The 20,768-nt window shown below is 41.8% G+C and overlaps 1 protein-coding gene across 8 annotated transcripts in view; it reads left to right on the forward strand.

The window, feature by feature from the left end:
- Nucleotides 1-20,768, forward strand: part of FOXP1 (forkhead box P1) — a 563,431-nt gene that overhangs the window by 412,109 nt on the left and 130,554 nt on the right. For all 8 annotated transcript variants that reach the window (XM_087866857.1, XM_045808086.2, XM_087866856.1 and 5 more), the window contains one exon: nt 4,820-4,921. In XM_087866857.1, coding sequence (XP_087722983.1) covers nt 4,820-4,921 — 102 coding nt within the window. The remainder of the gene's footprint in view (nt 1-4,819; nt 4,922-20,768) is intronic.

Genomic DNA, 20,768 nt, shown 5'->3' on the forward strand with positions numbered 1-20,768 from the left:
GAATTCCATGTAATTTTCACATGTCACAAAATATTCTTCCTTTTATTATTTCCCCAACTATTTAAATAAGTAAAAACTGTTCTCATCTCATGGGCAGAACACAAACAGCTGATCAGAGGGATTTGGTCCATGGGCTGTAGGTTGCTGACCCAAGACCTAAGACATTGCAGTTAGTCATATTTTTGAGGGACCAAGCATCGGTGCTTATCTCAGGCCTCGTCACCAAGAGATGTGTAAAAACTGGTATGAAAGTTTTCTCCTTCTTCCAGTTTACCTTATGTATATGTGTATGCTTATTCAAATCACATTTTATATAAACTTACTGCCGTTTCTTAAAATATGGTAAACATGTTTTTGAACATTGGCTACCTTAATAAGCATGCTAAACAGGGGGATACCTGGCCCCTAAAGTATAAACACCTGCTCTGAACTCCAGCTATAAATAGCTCAAAAGTTGTAAAGATGCTTATGTGAAGCATAATTTGTAAATGACAGATGGCACTTGCTAAGAAGGTGAAGGCCCTCAAGAGAAGGACATAATTTTGAACCAGTAGCATTGAAGGTGTGTCAGAAATGCCCAGGCCCCAGTTAGCATAAAAGCGTGGCCTGCCAAACTGGCAACCAAGCACCCACTCCCTGACTCTGAGTACTCTGAGGTGGTTGTGGCCCATAGGGCGTTGATCCTAAGGCAGTTTTGACCCCTTGTGCCGATCGGGGCATAGGTAGTGAAGGCAGAGGGCGCGGCTGGCCAGTCCACAGATGAAGACAGTACGTGCACACCTTCCAACCCTTTCCTCTGTTAGCTCACCGAGCCATTTATTTTATCTGTTCAAGGAAAATAGCTGTGAGTGCCTGCATCTTGGCTTTAAGTGCCTGGTTTTATCGGTCACCCCCTTACTATGACATCTTCCAACTACGTCTTTCTTATAACCAGAGCCCAGCACTCAATACAGCACCAAGTTGTCCAGTGCCAAGCAATTGTCACATCTGTTATAAAGGAAGTGTTGACTCCACCCAGCCCAGGCACCGCCATCAACAGTAAAAGGTCTCCAGAGATGGGATGGGACCTTTTAAGTTATTTACATTAGCATTTGGCCTGGAACTTGAGTCAGACTTGATCCTTGATTCTTAAAAGATAAATTCTTTCATTTATTCATATCCTTTCTCTTTCTCTCCCCACCCCTCACCAACCCTCTTTTCTTCTCCTGCATACACACACAAACACATAGCCATACATCTGTGTATTCTGTATCCAAAGGATTTCATTTATCTTCAAACAGGATATTGTAACTTCTCTCCATATGTGATTGAGATATGGTTATAAAAATAAGAAAAGTCCATCCTCACTCTTCAGTTGTCTTGGAACATATCTCTGAGACTGACTATCAAATAAGCATGTGTGGGTAACTAGTGGTCTCTGGTGTGGTTTCCAAAGGGCATCCCATCAGTCATTCCAGATTTTCTACTGACCAACCATGAATGCAACAATAAACATTTTTGACTCTCTACAAGCAGTAATACCAGAGATTCATATTATAAATTATGGAATACAGCTCATATTATAATGATAATGCTCAAATGTGTAGTCTTGTACACAAGGATTTATTTCTCTTCTTTTTTATGACAGTTTAAAATCTAGATCCAGTGATTTATATACACTGGAAATCGGAAAAGCAAATGCCCTTTGGTGGTTGATTTCACAGCACTTTATAAGTTCTAATAAATTATCTTTTAATATGCTTGTTGAGACCTCAGTTGATCTGGGAGTGGGAGGAGGACAGGTTTAACACTTTGCTCCAACTTTGTTCCCATAATCAGGATAAGGCCAGGAAATTATTGTGGAACAATCCATAACATTTCAGATCAAGGTGAATAATTTATACTAGTGTTGCCTCTCCATCCCAGACATTTGAAGTTATTTTGCGTGTTTGCGTTCATTTTGAGAATAAAAGTTGGAAGCCAGTTTGCACCTATCTCCATCTTGTATTCTTCTCTCTTTGGTAGTTTGACTGAAATATCACTTGTGTTCCTACAAGTTCCCAAAGCCTTTTCTGCCCTGGGCTGCTGTCTTTGATTATCTTCTTTAGCGGGGCTCGGTATGAAATGCTGTAAGGTAGCTGGAGTTCATTACATGATTATTTAAGTTCATGTGCTCCAGTTGGGTCTAAAAAACGACGTTGTACACCCAAATAGCGTCTTTTCTTAAAAACCAGTAAAATAATCACAAGGATTTCACTAGCGAATTTGGGAATGTATACCGCCAGCTCAGTAAACATTCCCTGAAAACTTAGGTTTGAGTCCTATACTTTCTTTGGTTCAAGTGCACTTATGAGAGCATAAGAATAGTTGTGTGGTGTGTGTGTGTGGTGTGTGTGTGTGTGTGTGTGTGTGTGTTTAAAAAAAAACATGAAATACCATCCCTTTTGCCAAAATGAGGATTTCACTGTACAGATTCTCTGAGACTTGGTTATTTAAAAACTGAATAGCTGTTCTCCAAATACTTGGTGAAACATGGTAAATAATTTTAACAAAGATTTGCGACCGTGGTGTTTGTGTCATTTTGCTTTGCTTTGCTTGCCCTGTTTTAGCGACAAATGTCTCTAACCTTTCTCCTCTTCCTTACCATGTCTTTCTCTGCACTCTCTCTTCCTTGCCATCTACAGTTCCTCCACCTGCTTTTCCAGCCAGCAGCCAGACCCTTCTTCGCTGATCTGTTCATTACTCTGGGAACTCTGAAGCAAGCACTTAGAATACGTGGCGGTTCCCTTTCCTACATTAAAAAGCTGTAAAACCCTCCTGTGAAATAGTTAAGAGAACATATATAGTAGGAGGAGAGGCTTTTGCTCCTGCAGGCACCTTGCAAAGGGGACTATTTTTCTTATATGATATAAATGAAATCCTCACTCTGCCCACTTTTACACCTACGCATGTACTGAGCGTCTCCAAGGAGACAAGGAAACCCGGAGTCCAGTGATGGTGAATCCTCCTCAAAGACAGCAGGCTGGAGTCTCGGGCAGCTCTCCCAGGCGTCTTGGCTTCCAGATGCCCCTCTCAGACAGCCTCTCTTCTGGAGGCTCTTCCAGGCAGGCTTTCTCGAACATGTCTCTCCCTTCACAGACGAAATAGCCTGTACATTGCATCTGAAGGGTTGGTGGTGGTGAGTTCTGTAGGCAGAAGGCCTCCCTGGGACAAGGGGGTGGGTGTCATAGGGAGGTGGGACAGGAAGGTTCCGTCTTTCCCAAGATCTTTTCTTGGTCATCTGTTTATCTGTGCGTCTGTTTCATTGCCTCCCTTTGCGCCTTTTAGACACAAAGGCACCGCTCAACCTTACAAAATGTCTAAAAAATACTCTTTGTTACAGTATTACTGTTAGGAGCTCAGTTGAGTGAAATGGTCCTTTTAGAAGTGCTACTCTTGCTGATTCAACACTTTCAGGTGTCTGTTCATGAACAGTCATCTTGACCACTCTCTTTTCCCTTCCACCCTGAGTTCAGTGCCCAGGGCCCTCCAGGACATCCTACCTCTCCCTCATTCCATGGTGTCACTGTAACATTTTGGGGAACTTATAGACATTATTTTCTTACACAGATGAAGTCTTTGTTTCTCCTTGAGGAACACTCTACCATCATAAGTCCATCGTGCACACTTTCAAAGATTTCTAGTATCAGACCCTTTTGCTCTGGCAACCACATCTCCCTGTTCATCTTCTTTTAGGCACAAATAATCAGTTACCATATAGAAATTATTTTTGATGTAATCCCCAAGAAATCTCATTCTGTCTCTAAACTCTAAGCACATCATTTGATGAACATTCTTGACATCTCTGGCACATGAACATTCTTGGTTCTCAGCCAAATTAACTCAAATAGCCTAACTTCTCATGTGATTTTTTAGCACGTTGTCTGCAAACTTCAGTCTTCTGTTGCTGATCCTGCTGCCCTCTTTGGAAAGGTGTGGCTATGATTTCTGTTAAATTCTTTGACAGTAAATGTTCTCTTGAGGGTTTCTTGATGACACTTTTTTTTTTCTTTTTTATTTTGAACTTTTAACAAAGTTTGGTCAGCCTGTATTCCGCACTCGGGAGGACTCTCCTATTTACCTTTGCTTTATCCCCAGTTCAAATGACTGCTCGTTTCTGCCTTTACATAAAGACCACCTATGTTATGAGCTTAAAAGAGGTGTTTTGTATTAGGCATGATCAATTTTGTTTACAGACATAATGTACCTTTCGAGTTGACCTAGAGGTCACGTTTGCTACATTTTTTTTTCTTACATAATCTCTCCAGGTCACCCTGGGTATATCTTACCTGTTTCGATCTTCCTTCCCACATACCTTTATCCATAGCGTGTTTCACCATTTAACGTCTCCTCTTTATTTGGGCTCAGAAGAGGTCAAAATCTTACTTTTGCCTTCAGCTCTCAAGTTCCCCCAAGAAAAACTGGAGGATGAAGGTGCCTCCAAAAAGAGCCCCTTTGTTGTCTCCTAAATTTGTGTCTGTGGTCCAGGTCTTTCCTTCCTCCGGGTCGCAGTCATTCATGCTCCAAGTGACATCAACATCGATGGTAGGACTAGAGCATCTGCTTGGATTGCGAGGCCTAAAGAACCGGCTACGCCATTGACTCCATCTAAGAAAATGTAAACCAAATGTGGAAAGTTTCCCGACTTAGACTGGTGGGAAGTTTTGTTTGCTGTTTCATTTGCCTGGAAATGCAAAAGCCAGGATCCCATCCTAACATGTACTTCCTGGAATCTTTGATGTGAAGGAAGCCCCGAACATGGGTACTCACACAAACATGTTTCTTCCATTTTTCTTTCCAGGCACTTCAAGTGGCCAGACAGCTTCTCCTCCAGCAGCAACAACAGCAGCAAGTTAGTGGATTAAAATCTCCCAAGAGGAATGACAAGCAGCCAGCCCTTCAGGTGATCATTCTTTTTTGAAAAAATTGACATTATACATTTTGGGAGAGCTGATAAGCCATTCGGAAGTGGATTGTGTTGGGAGTTGCAAATCGTGTATGAAAATCTTCTGCAGAAGGTGCATTTTTTAGTTGAACCAGCAGAGGATGACATTTTGGGGGGAAAAAAAGGTCTATTCAACCAGGAGTGTGGTCGTTGGGAGGAAGATCTCCTAATGAGTTGATATAATAGGAGGATGAGTAGTTGCAGGTGTGGGTTGCTTAAGAGGCACCATGTAGCACCAAGGAGACAAAGGTCCTAGTACTCAAGATAGGTCACCCCGTTCTCTCATGATGGGGCTGGAAACATGATACCCCCCCACACAGTAACTTTAGTACAGTAGTTTTCAACTGGGGGTGATTTTACCTCCCCCCCCCCCCCCCCGCCAAGGGACAAAGGCCAGTATCTAGACAATTTTTGGTTATCCCGGGGGCAGGGCATGGTGCTCCTGACAACTAATAGGTAGGGGTCAGGGAAGCTACTTAACTGATTCTACACGGCACAGGAAGACCCCCCCACAGCACAGAATCATCCGTCCCAAAGCGTCAATAGTGTCAAGAACTCTTAGGAGGATGGAGGAAGATACCGTACTTTTCATATACCCAGTCATCAATGTCATACATACTTTGCTCTTTAGTGGATATGTTCAGAATATTCCTGGATCATTAATGAAAAATGGCAGGTGATTTTTGTGTAAAGGTATCAAAGAAGACTGTTTTAGCAACTTCTGATTTCAGGCCTCTTAAGGGCAGGGGCTGATGGAGTAGGAAAAGTGCGTTCATAAAAATGTAATTTGGATTTTTGACTTGGAGTCGAAATTGTAGTAGACATTTTGAAGAGACTTGACGGGGGTGTTTTTGCTCACATCTGAGCCGGGGCACTTGCAGGGACTACGTGATTCCGCTGCTCGCATAGCTCAGAGTGGGCAGCCTCCAAACAGAAAGGGAAGATGAGTTGGGGACAGAACTTGTATTTGGCAGCTGTTGGGCATAACTTGGCGCCGGTGACTTTGACCATGAGGTCAACCCAAATTCCAGCTTGTGTTGACTTAGATCAGAGTGAACCAACATCAGTTGCCAGATTATCCTGCAAAGACCTAACTGACCTTTGGGGAACAGGTCCTGGTTCTTGTACATCAACTCGGGAAGCCGTCACTGTCTAGGGCAAGTCTGGCACTAAAGTAACGCTTCATGGGAACAGTTGGGTGACCACGTGCGTTGTGGACTCACACTTTCAAAACCGGTTAGTTATTTGGTAAATCATCATCGCCAATCCATAGGCCTTTTCATGTGCGTGAATGCTGGGGACATTTTTAATGAGGTACGATGCCATTGAGGTCCCATGTCAGGTGCTATAAGAAGTGCTTTGTTGGGCAGATGTCTTAAGAACAGCTCTGGAGGATGAAATATGACTGGGTTGACCTTTCAGCTGTGAGCTTATTTGTCAGGATTCAAATAAGTTGAAAGGATCAAACTGAACAGTTTCCGTAGTCAGACTGGGAATTGTGTTTCAGAGGTCAGCTGCGGAGGCCACATTGCAGATTCCAGAACATAGCCAATTGTTGGTACATATTAAAGTGCTGGGGCATCTCCTGCAGACAGAGACACAATTAAAATTCTAATTTATTAATGTATACAGGAAACTAGCCCAGCCTGTCACTCAGTGATTCAAATGACTGTCCATTCTTTTTACCTCCCTCTTGGAGCTCTAACAGCCTTAAAAATACTGTGAGTCCCCTTGAATTTATCAGGCCTCAAGTGCATTGGAAAAATGACAATATATTATTGGGGGGAGGTGGGAATCTTACACGTAGTAGAGCTTTGGTTAGGGATAATTTTAAAAAGTACACACATACACAATCTGTCTGATGCACTGCTCTTCAGTATTGAATATCATATGTAATTTTTTTATACTAGACTTATATTCCCTCATACTTGCTTTTTAAAGACATATGGCATTTTTAGGTAACTTCTTTTCCAAGAGGAACGAAGTTGCTCGAGGGCTAAATATATGAAGTAAAGTTTCAGGGGATTTCCTTTTGAGGGCTCTTTTTCTTGCCCGTTATAAGGTTTTTAGCCACCAGAAGAGTATGATACAGAGAGCTTCATTTTTCTTGGCAAAGACAGTGTCAAAACCAACCTAACACATTCTGCTGAGCACTTCAGTCTGTATAAAAAGTGCGGGGCGAGGGGGCCATCTTGAATGCTGGTTTTGCTAAATAAGATGTTTTGAGTCCCTTCCTACCCCTCCGTGGGAGAGTTGACAAGCATAGAATTTAGACCAGCTTTAAGAGTTGATTGGGGGGGAAAAAATAAAGAGTTGGTTGACTGGTGGGGTGTGCGTGTGTGTGCGTGTGTGTGCGCATGCGCGTGCCATCATAGACTGCGTCTTGTCGTCTGCCTGGTAGGGTCATGCAAATTCACCAGGCTTTATTAGGTTGGCTGGCCTTCCACCAACAGAGAGGAGAAATTACTAACCTAGGTCCCGTGGTATACTCCCTCCTTATAAACATACGTATATAGATTCGGTGGTTCACGGAAGGAATAACCTTCACATTTAAGGAGATCTTGCCGTTCCATGTCCTCGCTGGGGCCTCTCAGCCAGTGTGGCTCTGAAATGAAAGGGAACTCCTATAACAGACCTTAACAGTGTTCATTTCTGTTCTTCGTACCCTTCATAACCACACCGAGAGACCTATTTTAGCAAATTTCAGATCTTCCGCATAGAGGAAGGCTTGACAGGGAAGAAGAATTTGATCTGCTGATTGCTTGAGGGAAAAAAAAAAAGAAGGGAAGAAAGAAAGAAACCCAAATCCTCAAATATACTGTGACTTATATTTTAGGCATATCTCACACTTCCCTGCTTTATGTTTGGCAGCGTTCTCCGGTTTCACAGGCTGATGATAACAAACAAAAGAGAATGGAAAGTTAGAGGAGGCTCTAAGTGGTTACTCGATAGAGATCACAAAATGTAGTCAAACATCAGCAATTTGGACTAATTTCAGGAAGATGAGAGTAAATAAGAGAGAGAAACACTCTCTCCAGATACACATGCAGAACTCAATCTGAGCTGGCCGTGTTCTTGGGCGACGTGTGGTTCACGTAATGCAGGCATTAATTGGGTATAGATACTGCTTTTGAAGTTCTTAAAAAACATTCTACTTAGTAACCTAAATCGCCCCTTATTTAGTCTCTTGAGTTGCCTTGCAAATTTTTTATGAATGATACAAATGAAAACTGAAAATTGGCCCCCTTGTAAATTCAGAATCAGGAGGATCTGAATTTATTAAATGCGACTGGGTGAGCGTTTCTGGATTAGCCTCGATGCGCAGGGCATCGTGCTGATGCTTACCCACGCCAAACTGCCAAGGGTACAGACCCTGCCTTCAGGAGGCTTATGAGTTGTAAAAGAATTAACAAGGTTTTGCTGCAGAAAAAGAAAATTATATGTGGGTAAAAATAGTAGGCTTGCTTTTATAAATATTTATATGCTTCTGAAGATTGCTTAAACAAGTGAAAGAAATGCTTAACGGTGCAGGTGTGCTCATAACCTCGAAAATGTGTAACTTTACTGGCTGAAGATTAATTTGTGAGTAGATGAGCAATTTTATTGATCGAATTTTGGAACTTTGACCACCGTTTCTGGGTAGTAATTCATTTTGGTTCTTTAAGCATTTTAGTTGTTGGCACGAGTACATAAACTGGAAAGAAATCAAATGACACATTTTCTCCTAAGAAAGTAAAAGTACATGTGTATTCTGGCAGCATGAAAGTTAGGAAAGAAAGTAAACCTTGTGTGTTGCTTACAGCGGAAAGCTGACCACAGTTTCGGGCCGTCTATAAAGAATTTGAACTTGAAACCAGTCATCGGAGATTTTCCCCTCCTCCCTTCCCCTCCCCCTTCCAAGGTTACATCATGTGGGAGCCCCTCATCCAGGAGGCCACTTCACTGGAAGGAAGGGTAGTGAAATCTGGAAGGGCAACCCTGTCGTCCAGTTGGAAGCTCGGGATTATAATAAGGACTCCTGCTTAAAGCGGAGGAGGTTAAAGTCCAAGATCCAGCAGGTGTTTTTTTAGCATTTTTATTTGCAGTTATATAAAACATGCTTTAGGCCACATTTTTGCTTTGCATTAATGCCACATATAATCTTAGTACCTCATATCATTTCTACGTTATTCACTAAGGAATAAATTGGTAAGAGGAAAACCTTTAAAGGAAACTACGATTTTATGTTGTAGATAGTGAAATGGAATGGTTTTGAAATACTGACCCTTAAAAAATATCCCTATGCACGGAATTAGTAAAGCGGATAATTTAGGAGAAGGAGGCAGGTTTTTTGGGGTTTTTTTTTCTTGTTGTTGTTGTTTTTTCCTTTAATGTCTGGAGTTAGCATCGTCTAGAATTGGCATCCCTGACCTTCAATTGATACGAAGTGTTGAAATTTTGGTACCTTTTTAAGATGTCATTGTTACCACATGACTTTGGAGAGTCCCCAAACCCTAAAAAATAAATCTTGATAAGAAACAATAAAATAGAAATGATGCTTTAAAAATGGTTATTAAGTCTTACAGATTACACACACCATTAAAAGTATGATAGAAACAGTGACCCCGCCCCCTCAGGAAAAAAAAACACAGCTGCACACAGAATTTTGTATCCAGTTATAAGGGTTTCCTGAACCTCAAGAAATCCGTCCTGTGACCCAGGTCAAATACTCTTGCTTTCAGATTTTTTTTTTTCTAAAATAGTATGTTTTGTCCTTGCCTCCAGATTTCTGATCTGAGTTGTAATGAATTAGCTCACTTTTGCTATTTTAGCTTCAGCAGTATCTAGAATGAACCTGTGTCCCAGTCCTTCTAGGCTATTCCTGGTCTATGGCTGGTGCCGGAGTGTAGTTATTGACATTTCTCATTCTTCTAAAGCATCCCAGTTTGGACATTTAATTATATGCTCACCTTACCTACAATGCATCAAAGCATTACAATTCAAGTGTGATGCTAATATTTTAAATGTAAGCATGTCTTTGTCACCATTTGCATATGTCACGTAGGCAAAGATAATTAATGTTTAGTTAGTGCTGAGTGTGGGCCATCCCCATAGCTGCCCTGTGATATAGGAAGTGTCCTTAAACTGCGCTGTAGATGAGGAAAAGTAACTTACAGAGGTCCCCTGGCTTGCTGCAGAGCACACGGGCAGGTCCAGCACCAGGATGGGAAGCCCGGTATTTTAGGACCACAGACAACCAGTATACCATCAGGAAGTTCACCGTCACTGCCCCTTCCACGTACATTTCCTCGGCATCCACGGAGCGCCCTGTTTGCCACAAATAAGCAAATTCTTATATTTTCCATAGCGTAAGCAAAAATAAAACCAAACCGCCAAAATCCCATTCCACTGTGAGTATCAGGATTTCAATTAAGAAGACTAAGATCTGTGTCATTATCCTAATTGTCGCCGTGTCTGTGTGTGTGTGTCTCAGCGGTGAGCAACAGCAAAGAAAAGTTATTTGTCATTCTCAGGTCTGAAGTGCTCTTATGAGCTTCCATGTGTTGGAACATGGAATGGTATGTTATAATCATTGTTGGGGCTAGGAGGTGGGGAGGGACAGGGAAAAAAACATACTTGACTGGTCAAAAATGTGTAAATTGCTGACAAAATGACACATGTAATTAAGAGTGCTCCTACCATTTTACCTTGTGGTTTACACCTCCAGTGTTGAAAAAGAGAGCGACTCCCACCTCGCTAATTACCATTATCACTGAAATGCTAGGGTTGGAGTCATTAGTTCCATGTGCATTTAATTAGAGGAAGGCTGAAATTGGATTTAACTTATTACTTTTTCATGGATCACTTTCTTGTCATCACTTCAAATTGGATTGCAGCCCCAGGTAACTAATTATGAGAGCCACAGGATCAAGAGTGAAAAAAAAGGTAATTAGGAATAACACTGTCGGACCCTTGCTGGTCGTCCACTTGTGCTTCGGAAAAAAGGAAGGAAAAAAAAACCCCGAGCCGTATTTTGTAGTGTTACAGATTAGGGAGTTAGAGGTAGGCATGGTTCCTGGGCATCATGGGAGTCTGTCACCACCCATAGTGGCTTCTATGATATACAACTGAGTTGAAGATGTCGAATCGACATGGTTCCACAATCAGCTCCTTAATACCTAGATTAGACTTGTAAAAGCAACAGATCGGTTGTAGGTATGAGGCATCTCAACAACTGTGTAGTCTGGGGGCCTCACATATATGATTACAACAAAGCTGTCAAGAAGCCTCTGAGCCAAAGTACAGAATATTTTAAGTACAGGGAGTTAGCATTTAATGAACGTATTAATGTTCCAGAAACATCATTCATATCTGACAGGAAGACATATCAGTCAGCACAACAGTAAGGTTTAGGGTTTGTACATTGGGAATTTTTGTCAAAGTTTCCAGCAGACCGTAATAGTCAGACCATTTACTGTGCTTCTGGTGTGTTCCCTACCCCACCCCGATGTTGGGGATAGGCTTTCTGGGGTTCTGTTTCTCCTTCCGCCCCCATCGAAAATACTTTAAAACAAATTATATTGTTTCCATGTGCAGAGCAGAATTCAGAACTGCAAGCAATCAATTTTATTGACATCGTCTGAAAAAATGCTGGTGACAGTTCGAGGATGTGAAAGGGTTGGATTTTTAAAGTCGCCAGTACTCAGTGTGGCCAAAAAAAAAAAAAAAAAAAAGTTGGTTGGGTTTTTTTGTTTGCGTTTTTTTTTTGTTTTGTTTTGTTTTGTTTTTTTGAAACGTTATCTCGTTACTCAAAAGAAGTCCTGTGAGTTAGGCTCTTCCCAAGAAGGGATTCTTCTTTGATAGACTGTGATAGCATAATGAGAAGACTTGTTATCAAGCCTCCTGGTTTCCTTGAAGGGAGAGAAAGCTTCCCAGAGAAGTGAATCACCAAGGAAAGATGGCTAGAGTTTCTGAAGTTGTTTAAAATTGGTTTTAATGTTCTGTTAATGTAAGCAAATAATCATGATTCAGTCTTGGGTGACTTTCAAACCTGGGTAAGTGGGACTTGCTCGTTATTTTCCCAGGAGTATAGGGAAGTAGAAACCACGCTGTGCCTACCTGACAGACGCCACCACGTTATTCTTCCCCAGGTGATAAAATGCTCTCCCTGGGATTATGAGTCCTTTTCCTTTGTGAGCCTTCAGAGCAAAATCTCAAGAACCAAAATAGTAATCGTCAAGTCTAATGCAGAAAATTAAAGCTTTTTTTTTATTTTGAACATCTTAAGTTGATTTAGAATTTTTGTACACAATATTCGTCTGTGGTTGAAAGGGGGCACACTGAGGTCAAGTGATGTAGTGTTTTCCATTTTTCCATATGAGTCTCACAGTGTGTGATAAAAGCAAACTCCTTTATTTTGTAAGTCTGCAGGAATTTCTGATGAAGTGCAGAGGTCACGTTCCCTGTCAATTTGAGTAGCCAGCATTTTTTAACTACTGTTTTTTCTTCCCTTTTCTGTGTGTCTTTTCTTCCCTGCCCCCACCCCACCATAAACCGTGGCACTTTTCTGACACATGCACAGTGAAGTCTTCCAATCTGAAACTCATTAGCACACAGCATTGGACCCTGTCCAGTGGTTAGAAAATTTCCTGAAGCCTAGAATAACAGCATTTGGTGTAAGCACCACGGACCAGCAGTGACAATGGGGGTAGTCGCGCTCCCCTGGCGCCCTGCCCGGTCGGGAGAGCCAACTGACCGTGCAACGCAGTGAGACAGAGGTCGTGCATTTGGGATGGGCTCGAAAAGTTTGGTCCTTGGAGAACTAGGCTTCTGAAATCACAAGGCAATATCTTTTTCCCCTATGCTTATTATTTCAATTGGTTTGGAGGTATTTATCAACATTAGCTGCAGGTTTGAAAGCAAACCATTAGAGAAATAAGATGAAAACCAATTTCTACAAAATAATATTGTCACTTCTGTAGCTATTGGGTATTCCAGAACCTATGGATTTAATGAATTCATTCAAACTTTATTCATTGCACCTCACTCTCTCCAGGTAACATGACCAAGATGAAATGCTCATCCTCACATTAGAAAAATTACCCAATTCACCATGGGTCAGGATAATTTGAGCCGAGTTTTCAAGCAGGAAACGGAGTCCCAGAAATGCAGTAGTAATAATACTAAATAACACGCACATAAGCTGTACATTCCAGCAGCCAACAGCTATGCAGAAACCATCTGGGGATGGATTCCGTTACTATTCCCATTTTACAGATGAGGAAGGGAGAGCACAGAGAAGTTAACTTGCCCGGGGCCAAGCAGCCAATGAGTGGCCGAGCTGGGCTTGGAGCCCAGATAGTCTGGCTTGAGGATCTGTGCTCTTACCCGTCCCGTTCTACCGACTCTCCCTGAACTACTGCCTGGGCCTAGCAAGCAGGGACAGCGAAAGGAGCAGAATCAGAGTTGCTGATGCCTATGGCTTGTCACTAACCACTAGACCACACTGTCTCCTAATTTGGACATATGTTTATGGGCATATTTGAAAAATAGTGCTTGTAATTGAAATATGCACTTTCTAAAGGGAAATGACGCTTGGGAAAGAGAAAAAAGGCGGGTATTACTCAAAGTCTGCAGACAACTCTGCAAGTAATTGTCTAAAGGCAGCCGTTGAAATTGAGAAGCAGTTTGGAAAATGTACAGTTTGGGAAATTTGTGTACCGATGTAATTACGGTAGTTGTGAGTTGATGTCATGCCTAGTAACTGTTTTTGTATTGCTTGGGCCTTTGTTACCGAGCTGTGATATCATGAGCAAACTATTATAAACATAGCATGGATATAGCATGCTTGTGTAACAAAAGATCGGGAACTTTTATTAAGTTTGTTTTCCTTGTCATATTGTAAAAATTTATTATGTGTACTGTGTATATTAGAAACAGATTCGGGTAATTCTGTCTAAATGAAGTCATCCCGGCTATTTCCAGACTGTCTGTTTTTGGTTGTGAATAATTTTCATACATCAGATGGTTGTCATATTTAGTCGCTCTCAAAATTTTAAAGAGAACATATCCCATTTTGAACTTGGGGTGGACTTCAGCCGCCCTGCTGTTGCGAGTGTTTGAGTTTGAAGTTACTGCCCAGTGACTTATGGAGACTGAGTACTAGTCATTTCTAAAGGGTCTAGGCCTGCTCCCTTCTATTCATAACTTTTCCTCCTTCATCAAAAGAACAGATTTTTAACTACTTAAGTAGTAGAATTTAAAGCAGCCAGCGCACAATTGGGCAAAGACTGCCAGCCCTTGTCCTTTTATGTTACATCCCATTGAGGAAATTTGGTAAACATTCAAGCAGACAGAGCCCAGCATTTATCGGTGTCGAATGGTAGAATGTGGATTTTAAATGGGTCGTTCAGAAACTTCGGATGACTCAATCCTTCCCAGTTACTCTCCCTAGCTCCTTTTGCTTACCAAGCTTTTACAACCTGAATGTTCTGCCTGCTGCTTCAACTTTTTTTTTTTTTTTAAACAGCCATTTTCCTTCCTAACCTCCCCCGTATCTGGCTTTTTTTCCTCGTCATTTTCTTGAAGTTTATTGTCACTAAATTCAGTGGCCAGGTCTCCATCCTGCCCTCAACCTGTCTGGCTTCCTCGTAGCTAAGTCATGCTTTGGCTAACTCAGCTTTCTGGAAATGGCTTTCTTTCAAAGTTCTTCAAGTCCGTGCCCACCCTACCCCACCCCCCCCAACCCCCCAGTCCCCAGGCTGTTCTCCTTTTGTTTCCCAGTTCTTTTCCAGAAGACAAGTTCATTCCTTTCCCAAAGTTCCCTTCCTTTGCTCTTCTCCAATGGTGTGTATCCGTTGGCATTGCCCGTCCTGTTACCTCTGCGCCCATGAGGCCACGCCTGTTTGTACCCCTTCCTAACCGCCTGTTTGTGGCTCTCTGCTCAGCATGACAGCAATTGCAATTATCTCTAATTCAATTGATCACTTTTGTCACCAGGCTCTATTAGTCAGAGTCATGAGTCATCATTGACTTATTAATTCCCTTCATCCCCACCACATTATCCATCATCAGATCTGCCATTTTTCCTTCCACTGGGTATCTTCTGTCCATTCCTTTCTCCGTGTTTCCCCTGCTGCTGCCCTGTTCCAGAGTTCAGACCTTTGGTTGGCACGTGCCTGGTCTTGGCAAAGAATGATAGTCTGTCCTCCTCTGGCCCCCGAGAGCATCTCCTGTCGTCCATGCATATCTCCTACCCTCGTTACTACTTTCAGCTTTCCCTAAATGCTATTCAGAATCCTATTCAAAAACTTTCAGTGGCCCTCTCTTATCTACCACACCAGGTTTTCTTAGATTCTAGTTTTGGATTAAATCAGATGTCCTGAGAAGGTTGTAGTCTTCTTACTGGGGAGGGGGAAGAGAGAAATTCAGAGTCATGACTGCTTCTGTCAGGAGGGGAATATAAGCACAGTCCATGTGATAACATTTCAGAGTCCCCCAAATCCAGGTTTGTAAATATTGCTTATTCTATCGCCTACCATTTAGACAGAAGGTCCTAGTGATTAAATTGTGTTTTGAGTTTAATTCCAAGAGAACTGTATCTCTGTTTTCTTCAAAAGGAAACTACAAGCCCTGTGATGTGCTATGCTCTCCCAGATCTAAATTCTCTGCTATGTTGTCCCATGCTTCTTTTCCATTGCGATCTACTTTTGCAGCCTAGTGGGTTCCTTCTCGTCTTCTCTGGACACAGGATCCACAGCCAAGACATTGCTTTGTCTGTATGCGGAGGGGCTGCCTAATCAGACCTAATGAAGCCCCTTTTAATAAGACGTTGGTGAAATTATGTCTAGGTTGTTCTTTTTTTGGTAGCATGAAAGAATTGTTATATATTCTAGAAACAGAATTAAGAATCGGAGCCACATAGATGAAGAGGTTTCGTTTGATCTCGGTGCCAAGTGGTCCTGCCTGGAGTGCTGTTTGAAGGGTTCTAGGATTAGGATGCAATCGATTGCCATGATTGATTAGCCATGTCTGTCATGGGCACTGCAGTTGGGAGTGGCGATACGTGCACCTTCTACTTGCCAGGCTTGATGTAGACTTAACTGACATAGCCTCTGCTGATCATATAGCAAAGTAGAGAGGTACTTGGGATTTTTTTTTTTTTCTGGGAAGCTTGGTAGATCCAGTGGTAAGTATTGAAATTAAACATGTACTTCATGGTCGTCCCTATATACTTACGTTAAGACTGAACAAATTGTATTCTTACCCTGAAACGGTACCTAGTCACAGTCAAAAGTGAGGTGTGATGTGCCTTTAAAGGCAAAGGATCTTGCACACTGGCTCACCATGATCAGCAAGGTGGTTGAGAGTTTCAGAGATTTGTGTTTCAGAACACTGTTCGAGAGGGGGAACGTCGTGATTAATAGCATGATCTCTGATGTGAGGCTGCCGGGTTTAAGTCCCAGCACTACCCTTAAACTGCTGTGTGACCTTGGAGAAGTAGCTTAACCTCTCTGTTTCCGTTTTCTCATCTAGAGAGTAGAGCTGATTACCTCACCTACCTGAAGGTGATTGTGAGGATGGAGTGATTAATGCATGAGAAGTGCTTGCACAGTGCCTGGCACATAGTAAATTCTCAGAAAAGTGAGCTCTTCTCATAAGTATGTAAACTCTTTTTAAAGGGAAAATGAATACCTATTAAAGTCGACATTGTATTTTAATTGACTTGATACTAGTCCCTATTCAAGCGTATGTTGTAGCCGACTAACAGTGACTGTCTTCTTGCTCGTGGTCAACTTGCCATTAACCAGACTTGATGGGAAGATGTCAGGCTCCTAATCTCTAAAACAGGGATAATCAGAGTGTCTATCCTATGAAGTTGTTAAGAAGATTAGCTGAGTTACTGCACAGGTGTAGGTGCCTGGCACACAACAGGCACTTAATAAATGTTAGCTGCTGCCATTATCCCTGCTACTACTGTCGTCGGCATTTTCCTCATGGAGCCTGGTTTTCCTCAGTGTGTCAGCGTTGGCATAAATGAGGGTCATGTTCTCCTGAAACTCCTATCCTGGTCTTTCTTCTGTCCTTGTCTTTCCAGAATTTTATATGAACGAATGCTAGGTCATCTTAACAGCCGAGGAATTAGTTCCTCGTCTGAAATGTGGAAGCTGCGCTGTTCTGCACCCTGCCTGGCATGGGGTTGGCAACCTGTAGTACTCTCTTTCATTCATGAATTAGTGAATGCGGTGTGATAAATGAATGAATGAGATAATGAAATGTCTAAGCCAAGAAGGAAGAGAAATTGATGCTGCTTTAGGGGATGAGACTGTAGGCTCGTTCCAGATTCACGAATCTTGAGGAACCTTTCAAGACCAGAAACACAGCATTAAAAGAATCCAGTGTCATTCCTGCCCAAATCTTTTGCTGGGTTGACGACCCGAATCCTGCCAAGTTTGGAGTGAAAATCAGAAGGGTCCTGCAGTGCTGTTTGGCCGCCCTGATGCTCTGTGCCTGCCTTTGTACATTGGCTAATCTGTTTAAGGTATAATATTAATGACATAGAACTTTAATTCATAAGTATAGACAATTAAAGGAGACCAAAGGCAAAGTACAGAAACGTATTTGGTGTCAAGATTAAGTTCAGTAAAGCATAGCAAAGATGGAAGAGATTATTACAAGAACTTGGAGGGGAGATAGAAAATCTCCCGAAATCTCTCATTTTGAAAGGAATTGGTTTACTTGACTATTTGCAACACTATCACACTCAGCAAAATCGAAGACAAATGAAAGCAAAACACAATTTAATTGAGCTATTATTTTGCAGACTTTGGCTTGGTTTCAGACAGTCTAATCAAATTGCGCTTTGCTCAAACAACTAATGTTAAATGCAGCCTACCAACAGATGTTTAAAAAGAGTCTAATTGGAAAATCTACATCCTGGATTTAGTCTGTCTCATTGGAAAAAATAGCTGCAAATTTATATTTTCGAGGACGACACCCAGTGACAAGCATTTCCAGAAAAGATAAAGTTTTCTTCAAGGATGCGTGGTGTTTGGGTGGAATTATCTTGAATAGTCAAAGGTGGCACTCTGGAAATTAAATTTCTTGGAAATTCTCCAGCTCTGTGCCATATAGAGCTGTACAGAGAAATCTCCTTTATCACATTACGTCACCAGAGTCCTGTTACAATCCCTGGATCGTGTCAGGGGCCCGTGTGCTATAATTTATAATGAGCCCTTGCAAGTCATGCAAGGCACATACTGATTGATGACATTTAAAGGTACTGTCAAGGTGGCTAGGTAATGAAGTTGACCTTCCTCTGTCATCTCAGTTTCAAGTTTGTACATATAAAGAAACTATTTCACCTGCCACATTTGCTTGGAACTTTTCATTAAATCTACAAAAGGAATTTGGCTTAATAGTTAACTCTTTTCTTCCTTTAGACCAGGGGTCAGCAAACTTCTCCTGTAAGGCCCATATACTGAATACTTTGGGTTCTGTGGGTCATACTGTTCCTTCGGCAATATTTACTCTGCAAAAGCAGCCATAGACAATATGTAAATGATGGGCATGCTATATTCCTATAGAAATGTATGTGTGGACACTGAAATTTGAATTTCGTGTAATTTTCACCTGTCGTGAAACATTTTTCTTTTGATTTTTTTTTCAACTCTTTAGGAATACAAAAACAATTCTTAGCTCAAGGGCTATACAGACACAGGTGGTGGACCAGATTTGGGCTGTCAATTTATGATGACCAGATAGGATCTTGCAGTTTGTTCATTGAACAAAGTTGCCTGAAATGACGGGGCCAGCAAGGATTGCAATATAGCAATCATTTATCAAGCTTTGCACCTTTGGGGACTGGACCTGCGTCTACTTGGATTAAGGGGCATTCTTTCCTAACTTGCACAGTGGTGCCATCCAGCACCCAACTTTTCTTCTTTTCTGTCTTCTTAGGCTGACATCTGTCCACACAGTGCAATCAATGGGTGTGAGGGTGAGACATGTAATTTTTTGAGGTTAGGGAAATGGATTTAGCTGGCAGGGCCTTTTTAGTCCAGACCACAAACTTGTGTGAAATTAAAGGAAGCATGCTTTCAAGACACCTTGCTGCTACCCATCAGGGTATTTTCGTGATATATCTGACTTTCTTACATTGAAGCAGTTCACCACCATCTGCCAGAAGAACATCTTACAGTTCTATGGATACTTTATCAATCGTTACATGGATCTGAGATGTCTACAGTGTGAATGGCTCCCCTCGAATCTACGATGTAATGGCACTCCTTCCCCACGGAGCCCTGCTGCCGTGCTCAGTCATGTGGCAGTGCGGATTTTCTCCATTGTTTGCATTCTGAATCCAAGCATGTCTGATTTTGACAAAGTGACTTACCTCTATTAAGTCTCGGTTTCCTATCTACAAAAGATTAGTCAGTGGTTCTCAACCCTGGAGGCACATCAGAATTAATATAATTTTTATCACCATCAAGATCTAGGGCTCAAAGCTTTTTCATATCCTAGGTAGATTCCCGAATTCTACCGAGTAAGAATCTTGGGATAGGGCCCAAGCATGGGTATGTTTAAAAGCCTTCGTAAGTGCTTTTTATGCACTCCCGTGGTTGAAGACTACTTGTCAGGGTGGCAGCGAAGCTTCTTGCTGATTCAAAATCTCATTGTCTCTTTTCATTCTGTTTTTCCCTCATTTGCTCCCCAGGCTCCTCCGAGGGTAGTTGAAATGAACTCTCTGACTTCATCTCACCAGTGGGAGCAGTTTGGGGTCAATCAGAAGATGTTAGTGAATCCTTGGTCAGGAGTCTTGGCTTTTGCCTTTGGGTAATTTTGCCCAGGATATAGCAGTGGACTGACCAGAGGCTGAACGGTCTATGTAACAATTAGGGTTGGCCACCCTCCTGACCTTGGAGTTCACTTCATCTCTCAAGTTGGTATCATATTGAAGGCCTTTCTGGGGATTTAAAATGCACAGCTCATCTCCTTTTCTCTATACAGTTGTATATTTCTGCTTTGCAACGGACCCATAGACTACATCTTTACGATATGTGCCCATTTTTATGACATTTCCAGGCCAGCCCAAATTGGGAAATATTATAAGTCTCACAAGATCACTAACTTGATTTCCTACCAGTCATTTGGATACCTTTCAGGTAAGTGTTGAAATTGGCCTACATGTCAGAGCCACTCCTGGTTTCTAGGAGTTTAGGGCATACCTCATTCAGGAACTTGAATGTTATTTAAAATGTAGAGTCTGTGTTTATCCAGGACCTTTCTTCCTCCACTGTTTTATAAACAAATACCTGCTCTGCTCCTTTTGCAAAATACAGAAAGAAAAACCTAACAACATGGAACCAAAAAGACAAACTGGGCTCCTTGTACCTCTTTACCTGTCTATATTACCATATTCGTGTTTGATTTTACTTTTTACAAATAGAAGCCTCTTCAGTCTGCCACTGTTTGGAAATCTGGGGACTGTTCAGTGATGAAGGCAAAATGGCCTGACAGCAGCCTGGTCAGTGAGGTCCACAGGGCATTCGGGGCAATTTTTTTTTAACGTAATACTAGCTGTTTGAGGCCTGAATACCCACCATCTAACAGCAAGTAGCCAATCTGACTTTTTTTTTTTTAAACACAATTTACCAATTGGAGTCCCACAAAAGAGAGATTATATTTTTTTGACTTATGAACAGCAGGTCAGACATTTCAAAGAAAATTTAGAGAGCAGTAATTTTGAAAATGTACACAGATGAATTTGAAAATAATATTTCACTGCCTACACAGCTCTGTTTAGAATACTGGCTTTGGAAATGTA

The sequence above is a fragment of the Ursus americanus genome, chromosome 14, assembly GCF_024610735.1.
Source record: "Ursus americanus isolate L20-20 chromosome 14, mUrsAme1.1.p, whole genome shotgun sequence".
Taxonomy (NCBI): domain Eukaryota; kingdom Metazoa; phylum Chordata; class Mammalia; order Carnivora; family Ursidae; genus Ursus; species Ursus americanus.